Below are 19371 nucleotides of genomic sequence, written 5' to 3' on the forward strand. Positions count from 1 at the left end.
ATGGCTCATGATGGGCAACGCAGGAGCTTTAAATCTGCAGCGAGCCAAAGAGACATTCGACTTCCATTCTGCAAATGACCACGATGTCGTTCGCATAATGCTAAGCATCCACGCTGCCATCTTTATTGTGATCTGTGGATCGAGAGCTATTTTCCTCTTCTTTCCGGAGGATTTTTTGGATGCAGGTTAATGACATCAATGACGATGTTGAGCAGTGATGCTGTGCGTCGGATGTACTTTGCACGTTCGAGTCGGTGTCGACCCACGTCCAACTTCCATCAATCTCTGCAACAGAGGATGTTGGTGTAAACGTGCTTCCTGTGTGAGTAGCCACTCTGGAGGTAAGTATGCAAATTTATTACAGTGAATTATTGGAACTTGTGTGTAAAAACCATAAATGATGAGTCATGCTACAGAGAAGAGGTTGAAAATCATGTGAATTAACATGGATAAGACAAAGGAGTTGATTGTGGACTTCAGGAAGACCAGGGATGACCACCCTCCACTACACAATAATAGCTTGGTAGTGGAGGGAGCGGAGAGCAACAGGTTACTTGGGGGTAACTTAAGAAGTGACCTATCGTGGACACACAGCATCTCCTCACTCGGCAGGAAGGCGCAACAGCGACTGCACTTCCTGAGAAGGCTGAGGCGGGCAAGGCCATCAGCTACATCCTGTCAACTTTCGGCTCTATTGAGAGTGTCCTGGCCGGCTGCATTACAGTGTGGTACAGAGGTCAATCCACAGGAATGTAAGAGCTGCAGAGAATATCACTAGGATTTCCCATCCCCTCCAATCAAAGTGCTTTATCAGGATTATTGACTGAAGAGGGCGTGCAAAATAATTGAGGACCCCTACTGCCCACACACAGCATCCTTCAGCTATTTCCAATGAGAAAAGGATGCAGGAGGATCAGAGCCAGCACCACCGGGCTGAGGAACAACTTCTTCCCACGGGCAGTGAGAACGCTGAACTATCAAAAGAACTACTCACACTGACCATCTGAGACTCTCCTATTCATGAAATAATATTTATTTGAATAGATGAATACTAGTTCTGCATATGTATTGTTTGTCTGCTTGTGTATTATGTTTGGTTGTGTGTCTGCGAGTTTTGCACCGAGGTCCCAAGAACGCTATTTTGTTGGGTTGTACTTGTACAATTGAATGACAATAAACTTGACTTATTGACGTGTTCTGAATTTGTAATGACCTATAAAATTTAAAAACTAAGCTGCAAATGCTGGAAAATTGAAATGAAAGAAGTCAGAGTGGGGAAAGAATCAAAGTGAGTATTTTACATCCAAAATCTTTTGTGAGAAGTATTGCTACATTTTTACAGAGCACTTGTGAGGCCCCTACCTCAAGTACTGTGCACAGTTTTGATCTCATTTAAGGAAGGATATTCTGGCATTGGAATCAGCTGAAGATTCACCAGGCTATTTCCTGGGACCAGAGGGTTGACCGTATCTTTAATTGTTGGAGAATCCAATTCTGGAGAGGTTGGATAAACCAATCATGGGTCAAGGGATGCCAGGAAAGCAGATTAGAAGGATTTAAGTGTGTTCCAGCAGTTACCATGGCTACAAATTGCCTATCTAATGAGGGGGCTTGCAAGTTATCTTAAAAACAGATATTTCCAGATTTAAAAAAAACTAATCAAATCAAGAAAACAAAGCTGGGGAAGGGTGTGGGAGGAATGATTGAGATGAAAAGCGATCCCAAAGGACAACCCTTCCCCTTTAATTATTTGATGAAAAGAACCTTTGTTGGATTGAAAGCTTATGGAAACATCTGTCACACCAGCTGCTTGCTGGGTCTAAGAGGCCCAGACCCCATTGAAGTTACCAGCCATTTATCTACCTGCAACCGAGTGTATGCCATTTCACTGTGACACTTCCTCCATCAAAAAGAATTGGAATTAACATAGGAGGCTGAAGAGATTAATATACATCATTCAGATATCAATTAAATACTGAAAATCAAATCAGAGTCCGCAGTGAGTTGGATACGTAGCTCTTTTAAAGCCCAGTGGATTTAGAGAGGACCCATCCAGAAACGTTAATAAACATTGTTATCTCATAGTGCTTTATTAACTGAAAGTAACAGATAGAGAAGAAACCATCTGACCCATCTATCCAATGTTGGCTGTTTGAAGTTGTTACAACTAACCTAATTCTTCTACTTCTCTGCCCTAATTTTACAAGGCACAGAATCATAGCATTGTACTGCACTGAAATGGCTTCCTCCAGCTCACCTTGAGCACATAGACTGTGATTCAAATCCAATTTGCTCCCATTGGACCCAGATTCCTCTATGCCTTTCCCATCCAAGTACCAATCAAAATGCCCTTTAGACATTCTAACTGTATCCACTTCCACCACCCCCTCTCTGAGCACACTGTGCGAAAAATCTCCCCCTTGGTTCTCCTTTTCCCTTCTCACCTTAAACCACAAGAGAAATCAAACAAATCAAGTTTATTGTCATCTGGTTGTACAAGTGCAACCCGACAGAACAGAATATGGCCCTTAAGAAAAGGGAAGATTGAAAGGTGATTGATGGAGACTCCTCAGATTATGAAAAGCTTTGATAAAGTGGATTTGGAGTGGATTTCTGAAAGATTGGATTACATAATGCCTTGTGTTTAATTTCAGTGAGAAATGAAATGTTATTGAAAATCAGGGAGTTGCAGAATGTTCATGATTTTCATTTCAGATTCTCAAGTGTTCCTATCATTTTCAAACATGCCCAGATTATCTGCCTGCCTTGCAGGCTTAAGAAACTGTTCAAAGTGTCAAAAGATCCTGCAATGCACGAATCAAGTAAAAGCACAAAAGCGCTGGAGAAGCTGAGCAGGTCCCGCAGTGTAGAGAAGAGGCAAAGATACATAACCAGTTTTTTTTGGGGCCTGAGCCCCTCATGTAGGTATGAGCATGAATCAAGGGTGCCTGGCACAGGCGATTTAAGGCTGGAACAGGGAACCTGACTTGGGTGACACAAAAATGGTGGAGAAACTTAGCAGGTCATGCAGCGTTTTTTATGTAGCAAAGATGACTATACATAACGAACGCTTTGGGCCTAAGCCCTTCATCGAGGTGTGAGCAAAAAGCAGGCAGGCGCCTGAACTACACTCACAGTGTCTGGTGATTTTCATGAATAACCTGACTTAGGTTGGTCCTCTTTTAATTTGATACACAACTGGGTCTCCTCCAAACCCCTCTGCTTCACCTAATCCCTTATCATCCCACAACACTTGCCTAATTCCCCCCCAAGGGCAAGGGCATACCCAAGCTAATGCATTATCCTTGCATTGAACATTCCTTAACCACTAATTGTATCCCCAACATCCATTTTCAAAACCCCAAAGATCTGCTGGTTGCCTCTCAGCTCTTGGTATTACTGATACCCACTCTCTTCCCTGCGCATAATCTCCTCCACCCTTTCTTTTTCTAACCCACCACTAATAGCCAGTTTTGCCCCAATCACTCCATACTGAAAGTAACAGATAGAGAATAAACCATCTGACCCATCTATCCAATGTTGGCTGTTTGAAGTTGTTGCAACTAATCTAATTCTTCTACTTCTCTGCCCTAATTTTACAAGGCACAGAATCATAGCATTGTACTGCGCTGAAATGGCTTCCTCCAGCTCACCTTGACCACATAGACTGTGATTCAAATCCAATTTGCTCCCATTGGACCCAGATTCCTCTATGCCTTTCCCATCTCTCTCACTCGCCCTCTCCCCCTCTCCTATGAACCCCCAGAACCAGCCCTTGTCTCAGGCCTCCAACTCACCTGAATTGGACACTCATGTGTGCACAGCTGGTACAGCTGTGGATTGACTGCCAGTTGTTCCTTTAGTGAATGTCCAGGAGGATATGAGATGATGTTATAAACACAAAGTAGCCAACAGCAACTATGAAACAACAGAGCTGCAGTAGTGTGGAGTGGAGACACCAAGCCTCCCAACCCTCCTCCCTCTCTCTCAACCAACACTCCTCTGTACCTTTCTCCCAATTGTGCTGATCCAATGTCTCCATAAATCAGAGCTGGGATCTCTCCAAGTGTGATCCAGTGTCTAGTTTGAAAAATTCTGCTTCACCCAAAAAATTCAGGCCTGTGCAAGCAACCTGCACACCAAGACTCTGGCTAAGTGTGTCAGTGTTGGCTTCCTTACCAGTCCTTTCCAATGAGAGTCTCTCAGTTGCTTCACCCAACACCAAGTTCCGCAGCCCACCCACTCTCAATAGGAGCAAAGTCGGAATTCCACGCGGAGTTGACGTTATTATTATTAAAACTGATGCGCATCAGGAAAACCGTCAAAACTAATCTCTGAACAATGGACACAATTGCAGAAACTTGATGAACTTAGTTTTACTATTTTGATTACTGACAAGATAAAGGTTGATTAGAGAAAAGGATGCTCATTTATCTGTAAGTTTCACAGTTAATGATGGGTCTAAGTTTCTGATTACAACAGTGCTGCTTTACTTAACAATAAATCCAATTTCCTATTAACAGCAAAGCTTCTGAAACTTGGGTGCTCTCACTAATGTATTCCACGGCTCTACTGTTTTTTGTCTGCCTTTGTTCTGTACTCTTTACACTGTTGTATTCCACGGCTCTACTGTTTTTTTGTCTGTCTTTCTTCTGTACTCTTTACACTGTTGTATTCCACGGCTCTACTGTTTTTTTGTCTGTCTTTCTTCTGTACTCTTTACACTGTTGTATTCCACGGCTCTACTGTTTTTTTGTCTGTCTTTCTTCTGTACTCTTTACACTGTTGTATTCCACGGCTCTACTGTTTTTTTGTCTGTCTTTCTTCTGTACTCTTTACACTGTTGTATTCCACGGCTCTACTGTTTTTTCGTCTGTCTTTCTTCTGTACTCTTTACACTGTTGTATTCCACGGCTCTACTGTTTTTTTGTCTGTCTTTCTTCTGTACTCTTTACACTGTTGTATTCCACAGCTCTACTGTTTTTTTGTCTGTCTTTCTTCTGTACTCTTTACACTGTTGTATTCCACAGCTCTACTGTTTTTTGTCTGTCTTTGTTCTGTACTCTTTACACTGTTGTATTCCACGGCTCTACTCTGTCTTCAGTTCCCTGTTACTACATTGGCACAATCCACATACCTCCTTACTAGGTATTCCCCTCAAAATTCTTTCCCCTACAACAAGACCTTTCTTGCTAGATTGTCTATCCATTCAAGATTGGCCAGTGTCAACTGAAGCTGGCTTGTGTGGGCAGAAAGAGAGCATTGGACTGGATGTACTGAAGGCTTGATGGAAGTGATAGATATTTCCAATAAACAAGTCAATGTCCCTTACCTCTCACAACCAGCGTGGCAGATGCAGAGGTGCTGTCCACCACAGTTTGCGCAGTGCATGTGTATTTCCCAGAGTGTTTCAACTGTGTATTGGTTATCTTGAGGTCTCCAATAGTTTCCCGCTGCAAAGAGACAGATGGAAGGAAGTGTAAAAAGGGAGACTTCTAGGTCCACCTGATAAAGCAGCACTTATTATTACCAGGCATTCAGCAATTCCCCTGGATGGAAGCTTTTTCCTGGGAATTCCCTTATACTAGTGGTTCTCAACCATTTTTTCTCCCATTCGCATACCACCTTTACCAATCTTTTACTAACCACAGTACACTGACGCCATTGGTGGCTCTGTGGTTAGTAGGGGATTACTTAAGGTGGAATGTGAGTGAAAAACAAAACGTTGAGAACCACTGCCTTATATCATCCTCTTGCAGTTGCCAAATTTGCAATCAGCAATGGAGACTTAGGCCTACGGTGCAGAAACAGAAACAACTCAGAGATACTGCCTGCTTCCTGTGTATCCTTTTCCTGAGTTCCTTTAAGTTGCAGAATCAGGTGAGATTAATAGATGCAACTGATTCTCCCCCTGATGGAGCTGCAGTTGTCTTCCTACATTTTGTGTAGAACTGATCCAATGCTCTTGACCTTGTTAGTTCCTTGTTTTTAAATTTCCATCTGGATATCTCAATACAATGTTTATGTGAAAGTAGAGACACAAAATCTGTCACCTCTCCTTTCGCACTGACATGATAAATTCTCACATAGTCCTTTATAATATCCAATTAACGCCTTTTGTTGGTCTGGATTCCTCTTCCACTCTTTGAATTCTGAGACGTTCTGAGATTTCCTCCTTCTGCCTTTTCTGATTTATCCTTGAAGAAGGGCTCAGGCCCGAAACGTCGGCGATGTATCTTTGTCTCCTATAGACGCTGAAAAGACCGGCTGAATCCCTCCAGCATTTTGGTGTGTTTAATAATTAGAAAGGTAACCTGTGCATTGTTTTCAAAGTTATTTTTTAGCAATTACTTGGTGGATCAATACTTTGCTTAATTTTTATGATAAATTAAATTTTACCAGTTGTAAAACACAGAATTCTGTTGACACCGTGGTTAAGTGAAAAACACACAAATGCTGGAGAAACTCAGTAGATCAAACAGTGCCTTTATGCAGGAAAGTTTCAAGCTGGGACCCTTCATCAAGAGCTACATAAAAGCACTGTTTGACCTGCTGAGTTTTTCCAGCATTTGTGTGTTTTTTCAAATGTTACCAGTTGATCACACAAACAGCTGAAGGGATACTTATCTCTTGATTAATTATAGTCCCCAATTATAAGGGTCCACGGGTGATTTCCTGTTCAACGATATGGAACAGACAGAAGGTGGACAGAAAAAATGATTCAAGATGTGGACAAAGCCTCCTTTGAAGAAATGAAACATTTCAGCCCGTTTGGCACAATGCTGTTACAGCGACAGAGACCCGGATTCAAATCCGATAATGTCTGTAAGAAGCTTAAACATTCTCCCTGCGTTTGCGTGGGTTTCCTCTGGATGCTTTGGTTTCCTTCCACCCTTCAAAAATGTGAATAGGTTGTAGATTAATTGGGACGAATGGGCCCATGGGCTGGAAGGGCCTGTTACAATGCTGTATGTCCAAATCAAATTAAACAAAATCTCCCATAAATATTGATAATTTCTGGCCCACATCATTTGAGAGTGGAAACGAAGCATTGAGAATGATACTTAGAGCCTTGAGTCCATCAATCAGAAGCACATGGAAGCTCTAGGAGGAGTGCACCGCCTCACAAACTGCCCCTCTCCTCCCAGCCCTCTGCGAGAGTGCACCAGAGTAGAATCTCTGAAGGAACTCTCAAAGAAGAAGATGGGAGAGAAAACATTTTCTCTTCATGGGAAGAGAAAACCAGTGTCTGAGCCAGTTAGTACACAAACGCACGTGCACGTTAACTATCAGTCATGGCAGCTTTGGACCACATTCTCACTCCTTCCTTAGGCAAGGAGTAGGGAGGCAGGTTCCACAGAAAAGGAATCGGGATGGGAAGGGGGCAGGCATCAAGTGAGTGGAAAACACAAAATGCTGGAGAAGCTCAGTAGGTCAAACAGTGCCCATTACGTAGCAAAGATCGACGTACGTAACTGACGTTTCGAGATTGTGCCCTTCATCGTCTTACCATCTCTACCTTTGGAACATAAAGGACACTGTTTGACCTCCAGCATTTTGTGTTTTATTTTACTTCAACCACGGTGTCTACAGATTTTCGTGATTTACATCAGGTGAGTGGAGGTTACAGTTTAGCACTTGGAGATGTGAGAGAAGCCCTGACACATCGATGCAACAGAGAAAACACTGCAGACTCTCTTGAATTTATTTAAAAAGTATTAATTTATTTGAAACTGCTGCAAAATAAATTATTAAATAGACAGCTCTAAATATTTTAATTGTTAATTTATTATGTACTAATATTCCTGTAATATTTATGTTAAGGTTATTAACTAATGAATGGTATTTTTGCTTGTACAATTCAGATTTCTTTGATAGATCCCTCTTTTCTGGGTAAGTGGAGATAGGAGTACTTAAAAATAAATTGTCTTTATGTAGCAACCTTAAAAGTGTACAATGATCCAAGATACTTCACACGAGTGTTATCAAAGACCCACGTTGGAAAGACCATATGTGCATTATGTGCCGTTCTGGTCCATAGAAAGGACATTAATAAATCAGAAAGGGCACAGAGGAGATTCACCAGGATGGAGGGCTTGAGTCTGGGTCTTTATTCTCTGGCACCTTGGAGGCTCAGACATGATCTTATAGAATAATGAAGGGAATGGATAAAGTGAGTTCTCAGTCTTTTTCTCAAGGTAGATGATTCTAGATCAAGAGGGTGCAGGTTTAAGGTGAGAGGAAAGAGGTTTGAGAGGGAGTTGAGGGGTAACTTTTTTCACTCAGAGGGTGGTCTGCACCTGGAACAAGCTACTAGGGGAAACTGTAGAACAAGCACAATTTTGGCATTCAAAAGACAGATATATAGATAATAAGAATATGGTTCAAATGCAGGCGAATGGGACTAGTCCAGAATATTAGCATGGATGAGTTGGGCCAAAAGGCCTCTTCACTGCTGATGCCTCTATATAATACCCAGCTTCACAAACAGTTATCTGGTTATCGGTGAAGGAAGTAGGTTTTAAGGAATATCTTAGTGAGAGAGGCCAAGAGGTTTGGGGAAGGAATTCCACAACTTGGAGTCTAAGCAATGGAAGTCTAGGTTACCAATGTGCAGAAATTTTGGAAGTTATTTGGGCAAAAGAGATGAACCATAGAAATGAATAGCTCATAAATGGACCCTTTTGGCCTACCTTGTTCATGACGACCACTACACTTCTATACTGTGCTTTCTCTCTCTCTCTCTCTCTCTCTCTCTCTCTCCTATTATTTACAGTTAGTGGTCATTAGAAATTCTGCCTGGCTTGCAGGAAAAGGAATCTCAGGATTGTATGATAATAAATTTGAACTTTGAACATTGAAGTAAGCTTTGTATCTGCAAGGTTGAAATCAGGAATCAAATTGGAAATAAGGAGAATAACAAGGTTTACAATATGCTTTGCCAAACTACAGACCAATTATTTAAAAAAAAACCTCTACTGTTTCTGAGATTAATAAAGGTCTTCCAATGCATTATACAATCTTTTTCAAGGAGAAAAGCAAGATTGGATGATTTTTCCATGGCTAATGAATCAAAATACTTTATGTGAATTGGGATGGCAGGAAATAAGTCAAAACTGAACAGTTACAGGTGCTGGAGATCTGGAATGAAATCAGAGAAGGCAGGAACATTCAGAAATGTCTGTGGAAATAAACAGTTAACATCTCAGGTCAAAGAGCAAGAGAAAAAAAACACAATTGGATGAAGAAACTCAGCAAGTCAACCAAGCATCAGTGGGAGACAAAGATCTATCAAAGTTTTGGGTTGGAACCCTTCATAATGACTGCAACTGAAAGGACAAGGGGCCTTTGTCAGAAAGCTTAATTGGAGCAGGAAATATATTTACATTTCCTGGACTGCAAAGAGTTTCCAGTGCCCTTCTTGAAGCCGCCTCCCTTAAGATCTCCAATTCTACAGCAAAGTAACTGCTTCCAAGTTTTCTTGTGAGTTTACAATTTCTTCCCTTGCACTGCTTGTGAAGTACAGTAAAACCCCTGGTATCCATTAACGATGGGGATTGGTAGATGCTGGATAAGTGGATTTTCTGGTTGCTTGAGATTTTGTGTTTCTTGATTGGCAAACTAACGGCGAGACGCGCCAATTTGAAACATCCATATTTTTTGCTTGAATTCTGGATAACGGGGTTTTACTGTACTTCCTGAAATAGTTTTAATTGGGGAATAACTGGCTTTGCCTTCTGCATTCAATGCTCTCATGGAAAATTCAACTGTGGATGGGAACATCTGTTGAATCATAAAAGCGCAATCAGATGGAGGAACTTAGCGGGCTGACTAGCATCAGCGGGAGAGACGGTCAAGATTTTGGAGTTGGACCCTCGTTAAAGACTGATGAAGGGTTCAGGCTAGGTTTTTTGCTCTAGATTCCATCATCTGGAGCAAAACTGGGTGGCATGGTTGGTGTAGCAGTTAGCACAAGACCTTTACAGTGATCGGGACCGGACCTGGGTTGGAATCTCGAGCTCTCTGTAAGGAGAGTGTACGTTCTCCCCGTGATTGTGTGGATTTTCTTCAGGGGCTCCAGTTTCCTCCCACCCTTCAATAACACATTGGGCTGTAGGTTAATGAGGTGTAAATATGACGGCATGGATTGTACGGCTGAATTGGCCTGTTCCAGTGTTGTAGGTCTAAATTAAAAAAAAATAATAATTTGCGGTCTCTTGTATCATAAAGTCATAGATGGGCTTTTGCCCCAATCTGTTCATGCTGATTGGCTGGTTTCATTTGTCTGCACTCAACCCATGTCCCTCATATCTATTATTCTTTATAATTGGTGGCCGAGCAACCAAATCATATCCTCACGTCAAAGCAGTTGATGTAATGAGGGTCACAGATCATTAAGTGTGGAAAAAAGGCAGGTATTTATCTCACTCCAACACAAGCCTCGGGGCCAAGACATTGTTTCTTTGGCGCATACTCACCGTGGAAACACGTTGGTAGTGTTCCCGCAATACATCAAAGTCGATAGGTGACTCGTTCACTGACCAGGTGAATGTGAGGTCCATTGTGGGATCGTGGCTTGCATGGCATTGCAGAATAAGCTCTTCTCCAATGTTGATGTCAGCATTGGTTGGAGCCAGAGTGATTTTAGTGGCATCTATGAGAAAATGGGAGCAGTGGAAGGAATGAGATGTAGGAGGGAAAATTGGCGGAGAGAGAAAAAATGGAATTGAATGAGTTTAAACTGTCAGAAAGAGAATGAATTTGCTGTCCATATTCGAACCACTCCATCCAGACCAACCTCTGACTGACACGGTGCCTGAACTGTTTGCTTTTCCCAGAAAATTCTCCGCAAAGCAGGTGTACTTTCCTTCGTCTGTTCGACTTACGTTCTGAATCCTCAAGGTGCCATCTGGGGCTATAGTCACTCTGCATGAGAAGAGCAAAGAGGTTTATAGGTGAGACATAACAATGGGTGAGGAGGGGTTCATTAGAAGGTGGCACGGGTAGTGCGATGCTATTACCGTGCCAGCGAACCAGGATCGAATCTGGTGCCGTCTGTAAGGATTTTGCATGTTCTCTCTATGTGGGGTTCCTCGGGGTTCATTTCCTCCCACCCTTTAGAATGTGTGGAGGGTTGTAGGTTAATCAGGGTATTTGGGTGGTATGGGCTCATGGACCAGAAGGGCCTGTTACCATGACTAAACCTTTTTAAAAAGGTGCCTTCAGATCTCACCTTCTGGCTGAATGCCAAGATTTTACTGGTGTCCAAATGCCCAAGATTTGCCAACTATGCACATTTGACTCAATTTCAGAGCTTCTCAGACCAGAGGCACTGTTGCACGTCCCCCCATTACTCTCCGTCCTTTGCTGCTTCTGCTGGCTTTCTGGTTCTCAGTGCAGTAAAGGCTTGTACTTATTTTCAAAGCCTTTGTTTCAATGAGCCCAAGGAAATTTCTCCAGCATAAATTGCTTCCCATTCTCCTACTCCTGTAGTTAGGACCACATTGGCCTTGCCAATTAATACTGAACGTTCAGAGGTACTGTAGTTAAACTACAAAAGACATCTCCTTGCCTTCTCAGAAGAACTGCAGATGTTGTAATCTCGAGCAAATAATGAGCTGCTGGAGGACTTCTGTGGGATAGAGTCCATGGGTAGAAATAGTCAGTCAATGTTTCATTTCAGGAACTTGACTGGCCACCTCTATCCACCGATGCTGTGTGGTCTGCTGAGCTCCTCCAGTACCTCACTGATTACTTCCCACCTCCTCAACTTGCTTTGACAAACTGTTCAATTGTTCCTTCTCTTCTGTGTTTTTATTTTTATTTGTTGATTTCCTCCGCACTTCTAGATCAAAATCTAACTATGATTTAATTCAATTACAGTCACAATGTCAATTTTATCCTTCTTGTTTCCATACTTATCTATTTCATGGCCATTGTTTCTGATGGGAGTTTTTTTAAATGAAAACAGCAAAATAGTTCTTCTGCACTCTCAATGATCATATATGTAGTACAAGAGTAGGCCATTCGGCCCATTTTGCCACTACTGTTCCATGCTTATCCAATCTCTTTCAACAATGCAAGATTTTTTATTTCATCTCTAATTCCCTTTGGAATGTTGCTACCTTCAATCATCTTCCCTTGGGAATGTATTAAAACAGAATGTTCAGAAAACTTTTACCTCACAGTCACCTCTGGAAAGTAAGAAAGGAAGGGCAACGGGGAACCTTCAAGAGAGTGGAAGCAGATGAAAAACTTGTTCATAAAGCCAAAGTAGAGAGCATCTCATTGCGGCTCCCCCATCAAAGAACGTGTCCTTCGGAACTAACCTGTGATTTTTAAAACCATCTCAATACCAGCCAAATTTTATTCCTTCCAAACCACAATTACATACACTTTAAATCCTGTCTTCATCTAGGTTGCTCAATGAGAAAGCCCCATGTCCCCTTTACGGAAGCCACATCATGTAGTGGAGGCCCCTTTATGCACACACCTGGTATTGTTGGAGAGGATTTCTGTCCCTTTACTCCAAAGGATGCTTGGTTTGGGTGCGGACCGTGGGCTGCATTCAATTAGTACTTCCCCTCCGCGTGCCGCTGGAATCAACCTCCTCACTGGGTTCGTTTGAAAATCTGGACGAAAGGCTGGCAATAAAATATTGTAAACATGTGAAATAAAATAATTTTGAGAGATCAGATCCAAGAGAAATGGACTCTGACTGAAATAGCCAAACAGTGGGGAAAATGGGATTGCCACACCGTGCTGAACCCTGGACGTCTGCACAGGGTAGAGCAAAGGACGCTCACACAGCGAGGGACATTGAACTCACACATCTTGTTGGACAATGGATATCCACATAGTGAGAGCCAAATATTTTTAGAGCACGGATTCAGGTCATTCAGCCCAACCTTCATGCCAACCTAGGTGTTTACCCAAGCTAGCCCCATTTGCCTAGCTTTGGCCCATATCCCTCCATGCCTTTCAAATTCATGCACCTTCTAAATGACTTTTAAACAATAAAATTGTGTCTGTCTCAACCACTTCCACTGGCAGTTCATTTCACATACCTGTCACTCAATGTATCCATTGAATTGCACGGTGCTGGACACCAGTTTTTAAGTCTGTCCTGGACATTGGACCCTGATGCAGTGCGGGGTAACTGGACTTCTGTACAGGGCTGACATTGTATCCTCAGACAGTGAGTGCCATTGAAGTCTCACACGGTGAGGGATACTGGACTCCCATATTATGAGAAACTAGACTCACTTGTATTGAGAGTCAATGGGCTCCCATGCAGTCAGGGATTGTGGTCTCTCCCTGAACTGACAGACAGTGAGGCTCCTGCATAACTGTGGACACTGGCTTTCTCTGCACTGATGTACGTTTCACTCCCACTACAGTGATCTGGTGAGTAGCACCATCTTTTCGTTATGGTAGTAGCAACAGGAGTAGCTATTGAGGGAATTCTTATCCCCAGGTTTTCAGAGGAAATACATTTTCTGCAGAAATGCTTCTTATATTAAGAGAATGTGCAAGGGGAACAATGCAATGATAGTTTTCCAAACATGGGAAACTGGAGATTGTCAGATCCAACCATTGACAACCATCCCACGCAGGCTGTGGGCCGTTGGACACAGGCTGCGGGCGACTGCAGTGGAAGGATCCACGCAGGTTGTGGGCCGTTGGACACAGGCTGCGGGCGACTGCAGTGGAAGGATCCACGCAGGTTGTGGGCTGTTGGACACAGGCTGCGGGCGACTGCAGTGGAAGGATCCACGCAGGTTGTGGGCTGTTGGACACAGGCTGCGGGCGACTGCAGTGGAAGGATCCACGCAGGTTGTGGGCTGTTGGACACAGGCTGCGGGCGACTGCAGTGGAAGGATCCACGCAGGTTGTGGGCTGCTGGCGACTTGCTCAAGGGAACTGGGTATTGAACTGGGATTAGAAAGGGTGCTGAGGGCAGTGGGGGGGCGCAGTTGCTCCTGAAGGGCCTTGGGTGCTGGAGACTTCCTGATCATATCGGAGGTTTGGGTGCCAGTGGTTTGAGTCTGTGTAGCTGCAGAGGCAGCAGGAGCACTGGAGGCAAATCCATAAGCACTTGATGTCTCTGAAGGGACTCTCATCTGCTTCTTTTTCTCCTTTGTTAGGAGGCAGTCAATGTTGGCCTTATGGTAGAAATACTTCATATTGCATTTTTATGTGTTATTATGTGACAATAACATAACCTTAAAAGGAACTTTGAAAATGACTTTTCACATACTGGTGATCCTGGCTTTGAGCATTCATTACTCAAGGAAACTCTGAAGATTTCATGTCACCTCATGAACAGTGGACTAACACCATTGGAATTTGGAGACTGTCATTAGCTGCACAATGTCCAACCAACCTTCCACTTTCAGCTCTGCATTGGCGTAAATGGTTCCGTGTTTGTTCTCAGCTACGCATTGGTACATTCCAGAATCTTCCAGAGCCAGTCTTGAAATTTTCAATGCACAATTATTGACTTCGAAGCGACTCTGAAACAGTTAAAGAGAGTCTGAGAGAGAAGCAGATATGAAAGTGGAGTGAGAATTTGGTTCTGGACAGCCACCCCTCTATTCATCCTGAGAAGACAAGTGGATTTGATCTCATTGGTTTGCTAACCAGGAAATGGACAGTTCACCTGTGTTTACCTCTTCTGGTGACCCTGGAGTTTCGTGTAATAGATTACATGTGTGGGGTTTAGGTGTAAAACAGAACAGATTGTGGAACTTGGCAGAGGGATATTTTGCTTCCAAATTGCGAAGACTTCAGTCTCTTCGCTAGATATGTGGTTAATAGCAGAGACCTGAATGTGTATATTATTATTGCATAGAACAAAACGGACATTGTTTGCAGTGTAGCTATACAAGGGAAATCATTGGTGCCCTTTTTATCCTGTATAATTGGTTTCCAAAGAGTGGAAACAGGACTAGATCCTTTTTCATTCCAGACTTTCTTAAAATCATTCAACACAGAAGAAACCATTCAGTTCATTGTGGCAATGTCAGACTTTGAACAAGCTAATTAATCCCAGTTTCTGACTCTCCTCTCTCTGTCATTCTTTCAGTCAAACTTGCAAATATTTTTCAATTATGCCTTTTGGAAAGTGCAATGAACCAATAACAAACCCTACCTGCGACATCCACGGTGAGGAATAGTCTCTACCATTTTTCATGGTGGAGGGACTCTCTTTAGCATCTGTTTTTCTGACTATAAGGGAGCCGGGCAATGCTAGTGGTGAATCTTTGTCTGCCCTTAAGGCAATTTCATTACATTTCTGTTTTATTCTGAGACAATAAATCATATCTGATCTGATAAATCCAAAGGTCAAGAAATGAATTACCACCCAACATGAAAGCTTAATAATAACAATGTACAACTGTGGAGACAGTTCTTCTGATCCATACTCTAGTGATTGATGTGTTGCCCAGGCAACAGGAAAATGCTGCTTAGTGTGCACACCTTAGATGTTAACAGTAGGCCATTTCTCAGCCACCTACAGGTAGGCCGAGGCTTCCCAGCAGCTGCACATTTCCACCACAGGATGGAACCGATGTCTGCCTCTGTGTCACCGATGATTTGTAACCAATCTGGTTGAGCTGCAGTGAGGAAACAAAGAGAGAGTCAAAGGGTGGGAGGAAACAGCACTCAGATCAGATGGATAGCTCACAGCTCAGGCACCAGATCCTCAAAAGGTTCCCAGCGCTCATCTTATCTCCATCAGTTAACAGTACTCCTTAATCAGTGGGTGTAAACCAGGTTTGTTGCAAAGATATATGAGCTCTTATTTAACATAAAGTAATTCCAGGGAAATTATTTGCTGTCTCATACCCAAGACTCCCTGGAACAATGACTATAACTAGAGTGTTTACAGAAAACTAACTTGTTTTTCCTCTTTTCCCAGTTCTGAGGGAGGGGGCAGAATTTTGTTTCCCTCTCCACAGATGCTGGCTAACCTGCAGGGATGTCAATCTCAGGGACGTGAGTGGGGCAGCAAGTCTAGCTGCTGTCTCTCAGTTCCAGTGTCTCAGGTTTGATCCAACCTTTGATGCTGTCTGGAGGGAGTTCGGTTGTTCTCCCTCTGACCTTGTGGGCTTGCACTGAAGCCTCTGGTTTCTTCCCACGATCCCAAGAAACATGCAGAAACTCTGTGGATCACACAGCATCTATAGAAAGTAAAGAGTAACCAGCGTTTTGAGCCTGAGCCTTTTCTCAATGTATGAGGGAAAGGTAGGAAGGTGCTGAACAGAACAGTGGGGAAAGGGGATGGGGAAGGAAGGGGGAGCAAGAGGAGCACAGACAAGAGTGGATACAGATGGAAGGGTAGAAGAGAATAAAGTTGAGATGTGATGTTTGGAGGGGGTGACTCTCTGAATGCAGTGGGGAGGGAAGGGGGTGGAGAACTGGAGGAAAGGAGGCAGATAGGGGAAGAGAGAGACTCAGGGAAGGGTTTAATGGAAACTGGATGTTACTGCCGTCTGATTGGAGAGGGCCCAGACAGATGTTGTTCTTCCAATTTGCAAGAGGTCTCAGTTTGGCTGTGCTTGAGGCCGTGGATGGAAATGTTGTTGCGGGAATGGCTTGTGGAATCAAAATGGCTGGCTACTGGTAGGTCTTTGTTATTGCAATGGACAGAATAAAGGTTCTCAATGAAACGGTCTTTCACTTTGTGTCCTGCCTCTCCGATGTAAAGGGGGCCATAAATGGACGAGTATATGACCCCTGGAGATTCACAAGTGTCGCCTCACTTGGAAGGACTGTTTGGGGCTGCAAATGGGAGCAGGTTTGGTGTGGACACAAGCATAGCATTTCTTGTGGTCACAGGGGTAGGGACTGAGGGGACAATTCATGGGAAGGGGTGAAGGTTTGGATCTAGAACTCAGGCTACCAATGGTTTGGTCTAAAGTCTGTGTGGCTGTGGAGGCTGTGGAAGTGCTGGAGGCGAATCCACAGACACTCAGCAACTCTGGGGAGACTCTTGGTTCTCTTTCTCTGACTATAAGGGATGCTGGGCGATTTCTGTTGATGAGGAATCTTTGTCTGCCTTACGGCGGACTAAAGTAAATTCCATGTAATAATACACCTGCTTTATTACATGGCAATAAAGGAATCTTGAATGGACAAGAGGATCCTGGAGGGAGCAGTCCCTGTGAGAGGGAAGAAGAGGGGAAGGTGCGATCACGTTGTAGGTGGCAGTAAATTGCAGAGGATAATATTTTGAATGTGTGGGCTGGTGGGGCAATGGACAACAGGATTGGACAACTATAAATTGGCTCTATCATGTAAATGAGCAGTAGAATCTAGTGGGAAGTTGATGGGAATGCAAGGGCAATAAATGCATTCAAATAAGATCAGTGTAAAAACGAGGGCTAGATGGTTGGTGCGGACTTGATGGGTGAAGGACCTAGTTCTGTGCTGTATCTCCTCTCAATCTTACATCACAATTCCCTTTGTTTTTTTCCCCAACAGCTATCAGGTTCTTGAACCTCCCTGTTCTACCATAACCATAAACTACTCCACAACCGCCAAAAGATTCATCAACATTATTGAAACACATCTTGGCATTGCACTAACTTCAACTGTGAGATTTATTTATCTCTCATTTTATAGTTAGTATTTCTTTTGCTGTCTCATGGCACATTGTGGTCATTTAAACTATTAAGGTCGGTGTATATTATATGGTAGCAGCGAGGAAGAATTTCTGTATACGACAATACACTCTTTCATATGGATGCAGCTATCTTCCTCAAACCTTTCCTCTTCTACGTGGGACTGAATTCAAAGCAAGACTGAATAAGAAAAAATGGAGAATGACTGAAATGATGTCACTTTTGTGTCCAACCCCACTTTGATCTTGGAATGAAGATTGGTCTTGATGTTGGGCTTTGATGGAGTAATCATTCACTCCATTATTTATTCAGCAGATAAAGAACATTGTATGGAATGAAACATGTCTCACAGTTTTATAAGATGAGATGCATTCCATCCATCAATGCACCAAGGATTTGCTAATACTTTTCTATTGGGTGGAATCACATTGAACTGTGAACCCAGACTGTTGGGCACACTTTATTTTCTATGTTTCTTTTATGACTTACTTTTTCTGAGGCTAATATGAAGGACTGGCCATCAGGCAAAGATTTAGCTCTGACTTTAAAAAAAAAAGCAGGTAGATGCATAGATTTTAAACCATTTATACAGTGAAACATTTCATTATACTTCACAGGAGAGTAGTCAAACTGAAACTGACACTGCACTAAAGACTGGACACATTTGGGTTTGGCTGCAAAAGGGATTTTTAAGGAAAAGAGAGAACTTAAGAACACAAGAACTAGGAGCAGGAGAAAACCATTCAGGCTATCAAGCCTGTTCTGCCAGTCAATAAGTTCCTGGCTGACCTGGTCGTGGACTCTGCTTCAAGTACCCACCTGTTCTCTATAACCCTAATCTATTGACCAAAATGTATTTAATGAAGTAGCCTCCACTGCTTCATTGGACGGAGACTTCCGCAGACTTGCTATGCTCTTGGGAAAATCTGTCTCCAGATTTGAGACCAAGATAAGGAGGAACTGAGAGGCAGAACGAAGTAGGAAGCCAGTGACTGAGAAATTGGAGGCATTCCCACCTATAGTGGAGAACTGGGAAGGCAAAATTGGAGGGGCTTGTCAATTCTCACCAGATTGTGGAGCAAGAGAAAGATACACAAACACAGAACATCTCCTGAAGGATGAGAATCGAGGCTCTGGTGGCTAACAAAGCCAGCTTGCTCTGGATAATGATATGAATGGACCAGTGCAGGTTAGGATAGGAGCCATGAAGTATTATGAGTGTTTTGGAGGGAGGTGGATAAGAAGCAAGTCAAAGGAGCAATGTAAATTAAAAGTTTCATTTTGCTGCATTGCTACTGGCACTGATGGGCGCCAGCGACTCACACGGTCTGTAAGGATTTTGTATGTTTTCCCTGTGTCTGCGTCGGTTTCTTCTGGGTGTTCCATTTAAATTTAGTCATGCAGAACGGTAAAAGTTTAACATTTAAATTAAGAGAAACAAAGATGGCGATAAGAGAGTGCTGTAGAATGTGAGAAGCCATGTCAAAAGCTGGTATCCATTAAGAGGTTCCGTGGTTTAGAAAAATTAACTCAGTTTGAGCAGCTTTTATTTGTGCAAAGAGAGTGCCAGCTATCAGCTGGAAGTGTAAATTGATCTCTTGTTCAGCCCCAGTGGTGACAGCTTGCTTTCAGCGCTAAGGGCTCAGAGCTCGGGGAATTACTCTCTGCCTTCTGGTCCTCATTTCAGACACACAGTCCTGTCTATTTGAAGATTTTGATCAGCTGCTCTGCCTCCTCAATA

The 19371-nt window shown here is 43.0% G+C and overlaps 1 protein-coding gene across 1 annotated transcript in view; it reads right to left on the bottom strand.

Moving 5' to 3' along the window:
- The window catches only part of cntn2 (contactin 2), a 167585-nt gene that overhangs the window by 33665 nt on the left and 114549 nt on the right, over window positions 1–19371 (bottom strand). Inside the window, exons 9-14 of the mRNA XM_069942004.1 lie at window positions 15484–15620; window positions 14387–14516; window positions 12494–12644; window positions 10799–10926; window positions 10479–10654; window positions 5333–5453 (exon numbers count right to left, since the gene is read on the bottom strand). Coding sequence (XP_069798105.1) covers window positions 5333–5453; window positions 10479–10654; window positions 10799–10926; window positions 12494–12644; window positions 14387–14516; window positions 15484–15620 — 843 coding nt within the window. The remainder of the gene's footprint in view (window positions 1–5332; window positions 5454–10478; window positions 10655–10798; window positions 10927–12493; window positions 12645–14386; window positions 14517–15483; window positions 15621–19371) is intronic.

The sequence above is a fragment of the Narcine bancroftii genome, chromosome 5 (assembly GCF_036971445.1).
Source record: "Narcine bancroftii isolate sNarBan1 chromosome 5, sNarBan1.hap1, whole genome shotgun sequence".
Classification (NCBI taxonomy): Eukaryota; Metazoa; Chordata; class Chondrichthyes; order Torpediniformes; family Narcinidae; genus Narcine; species Narcine bancroftii.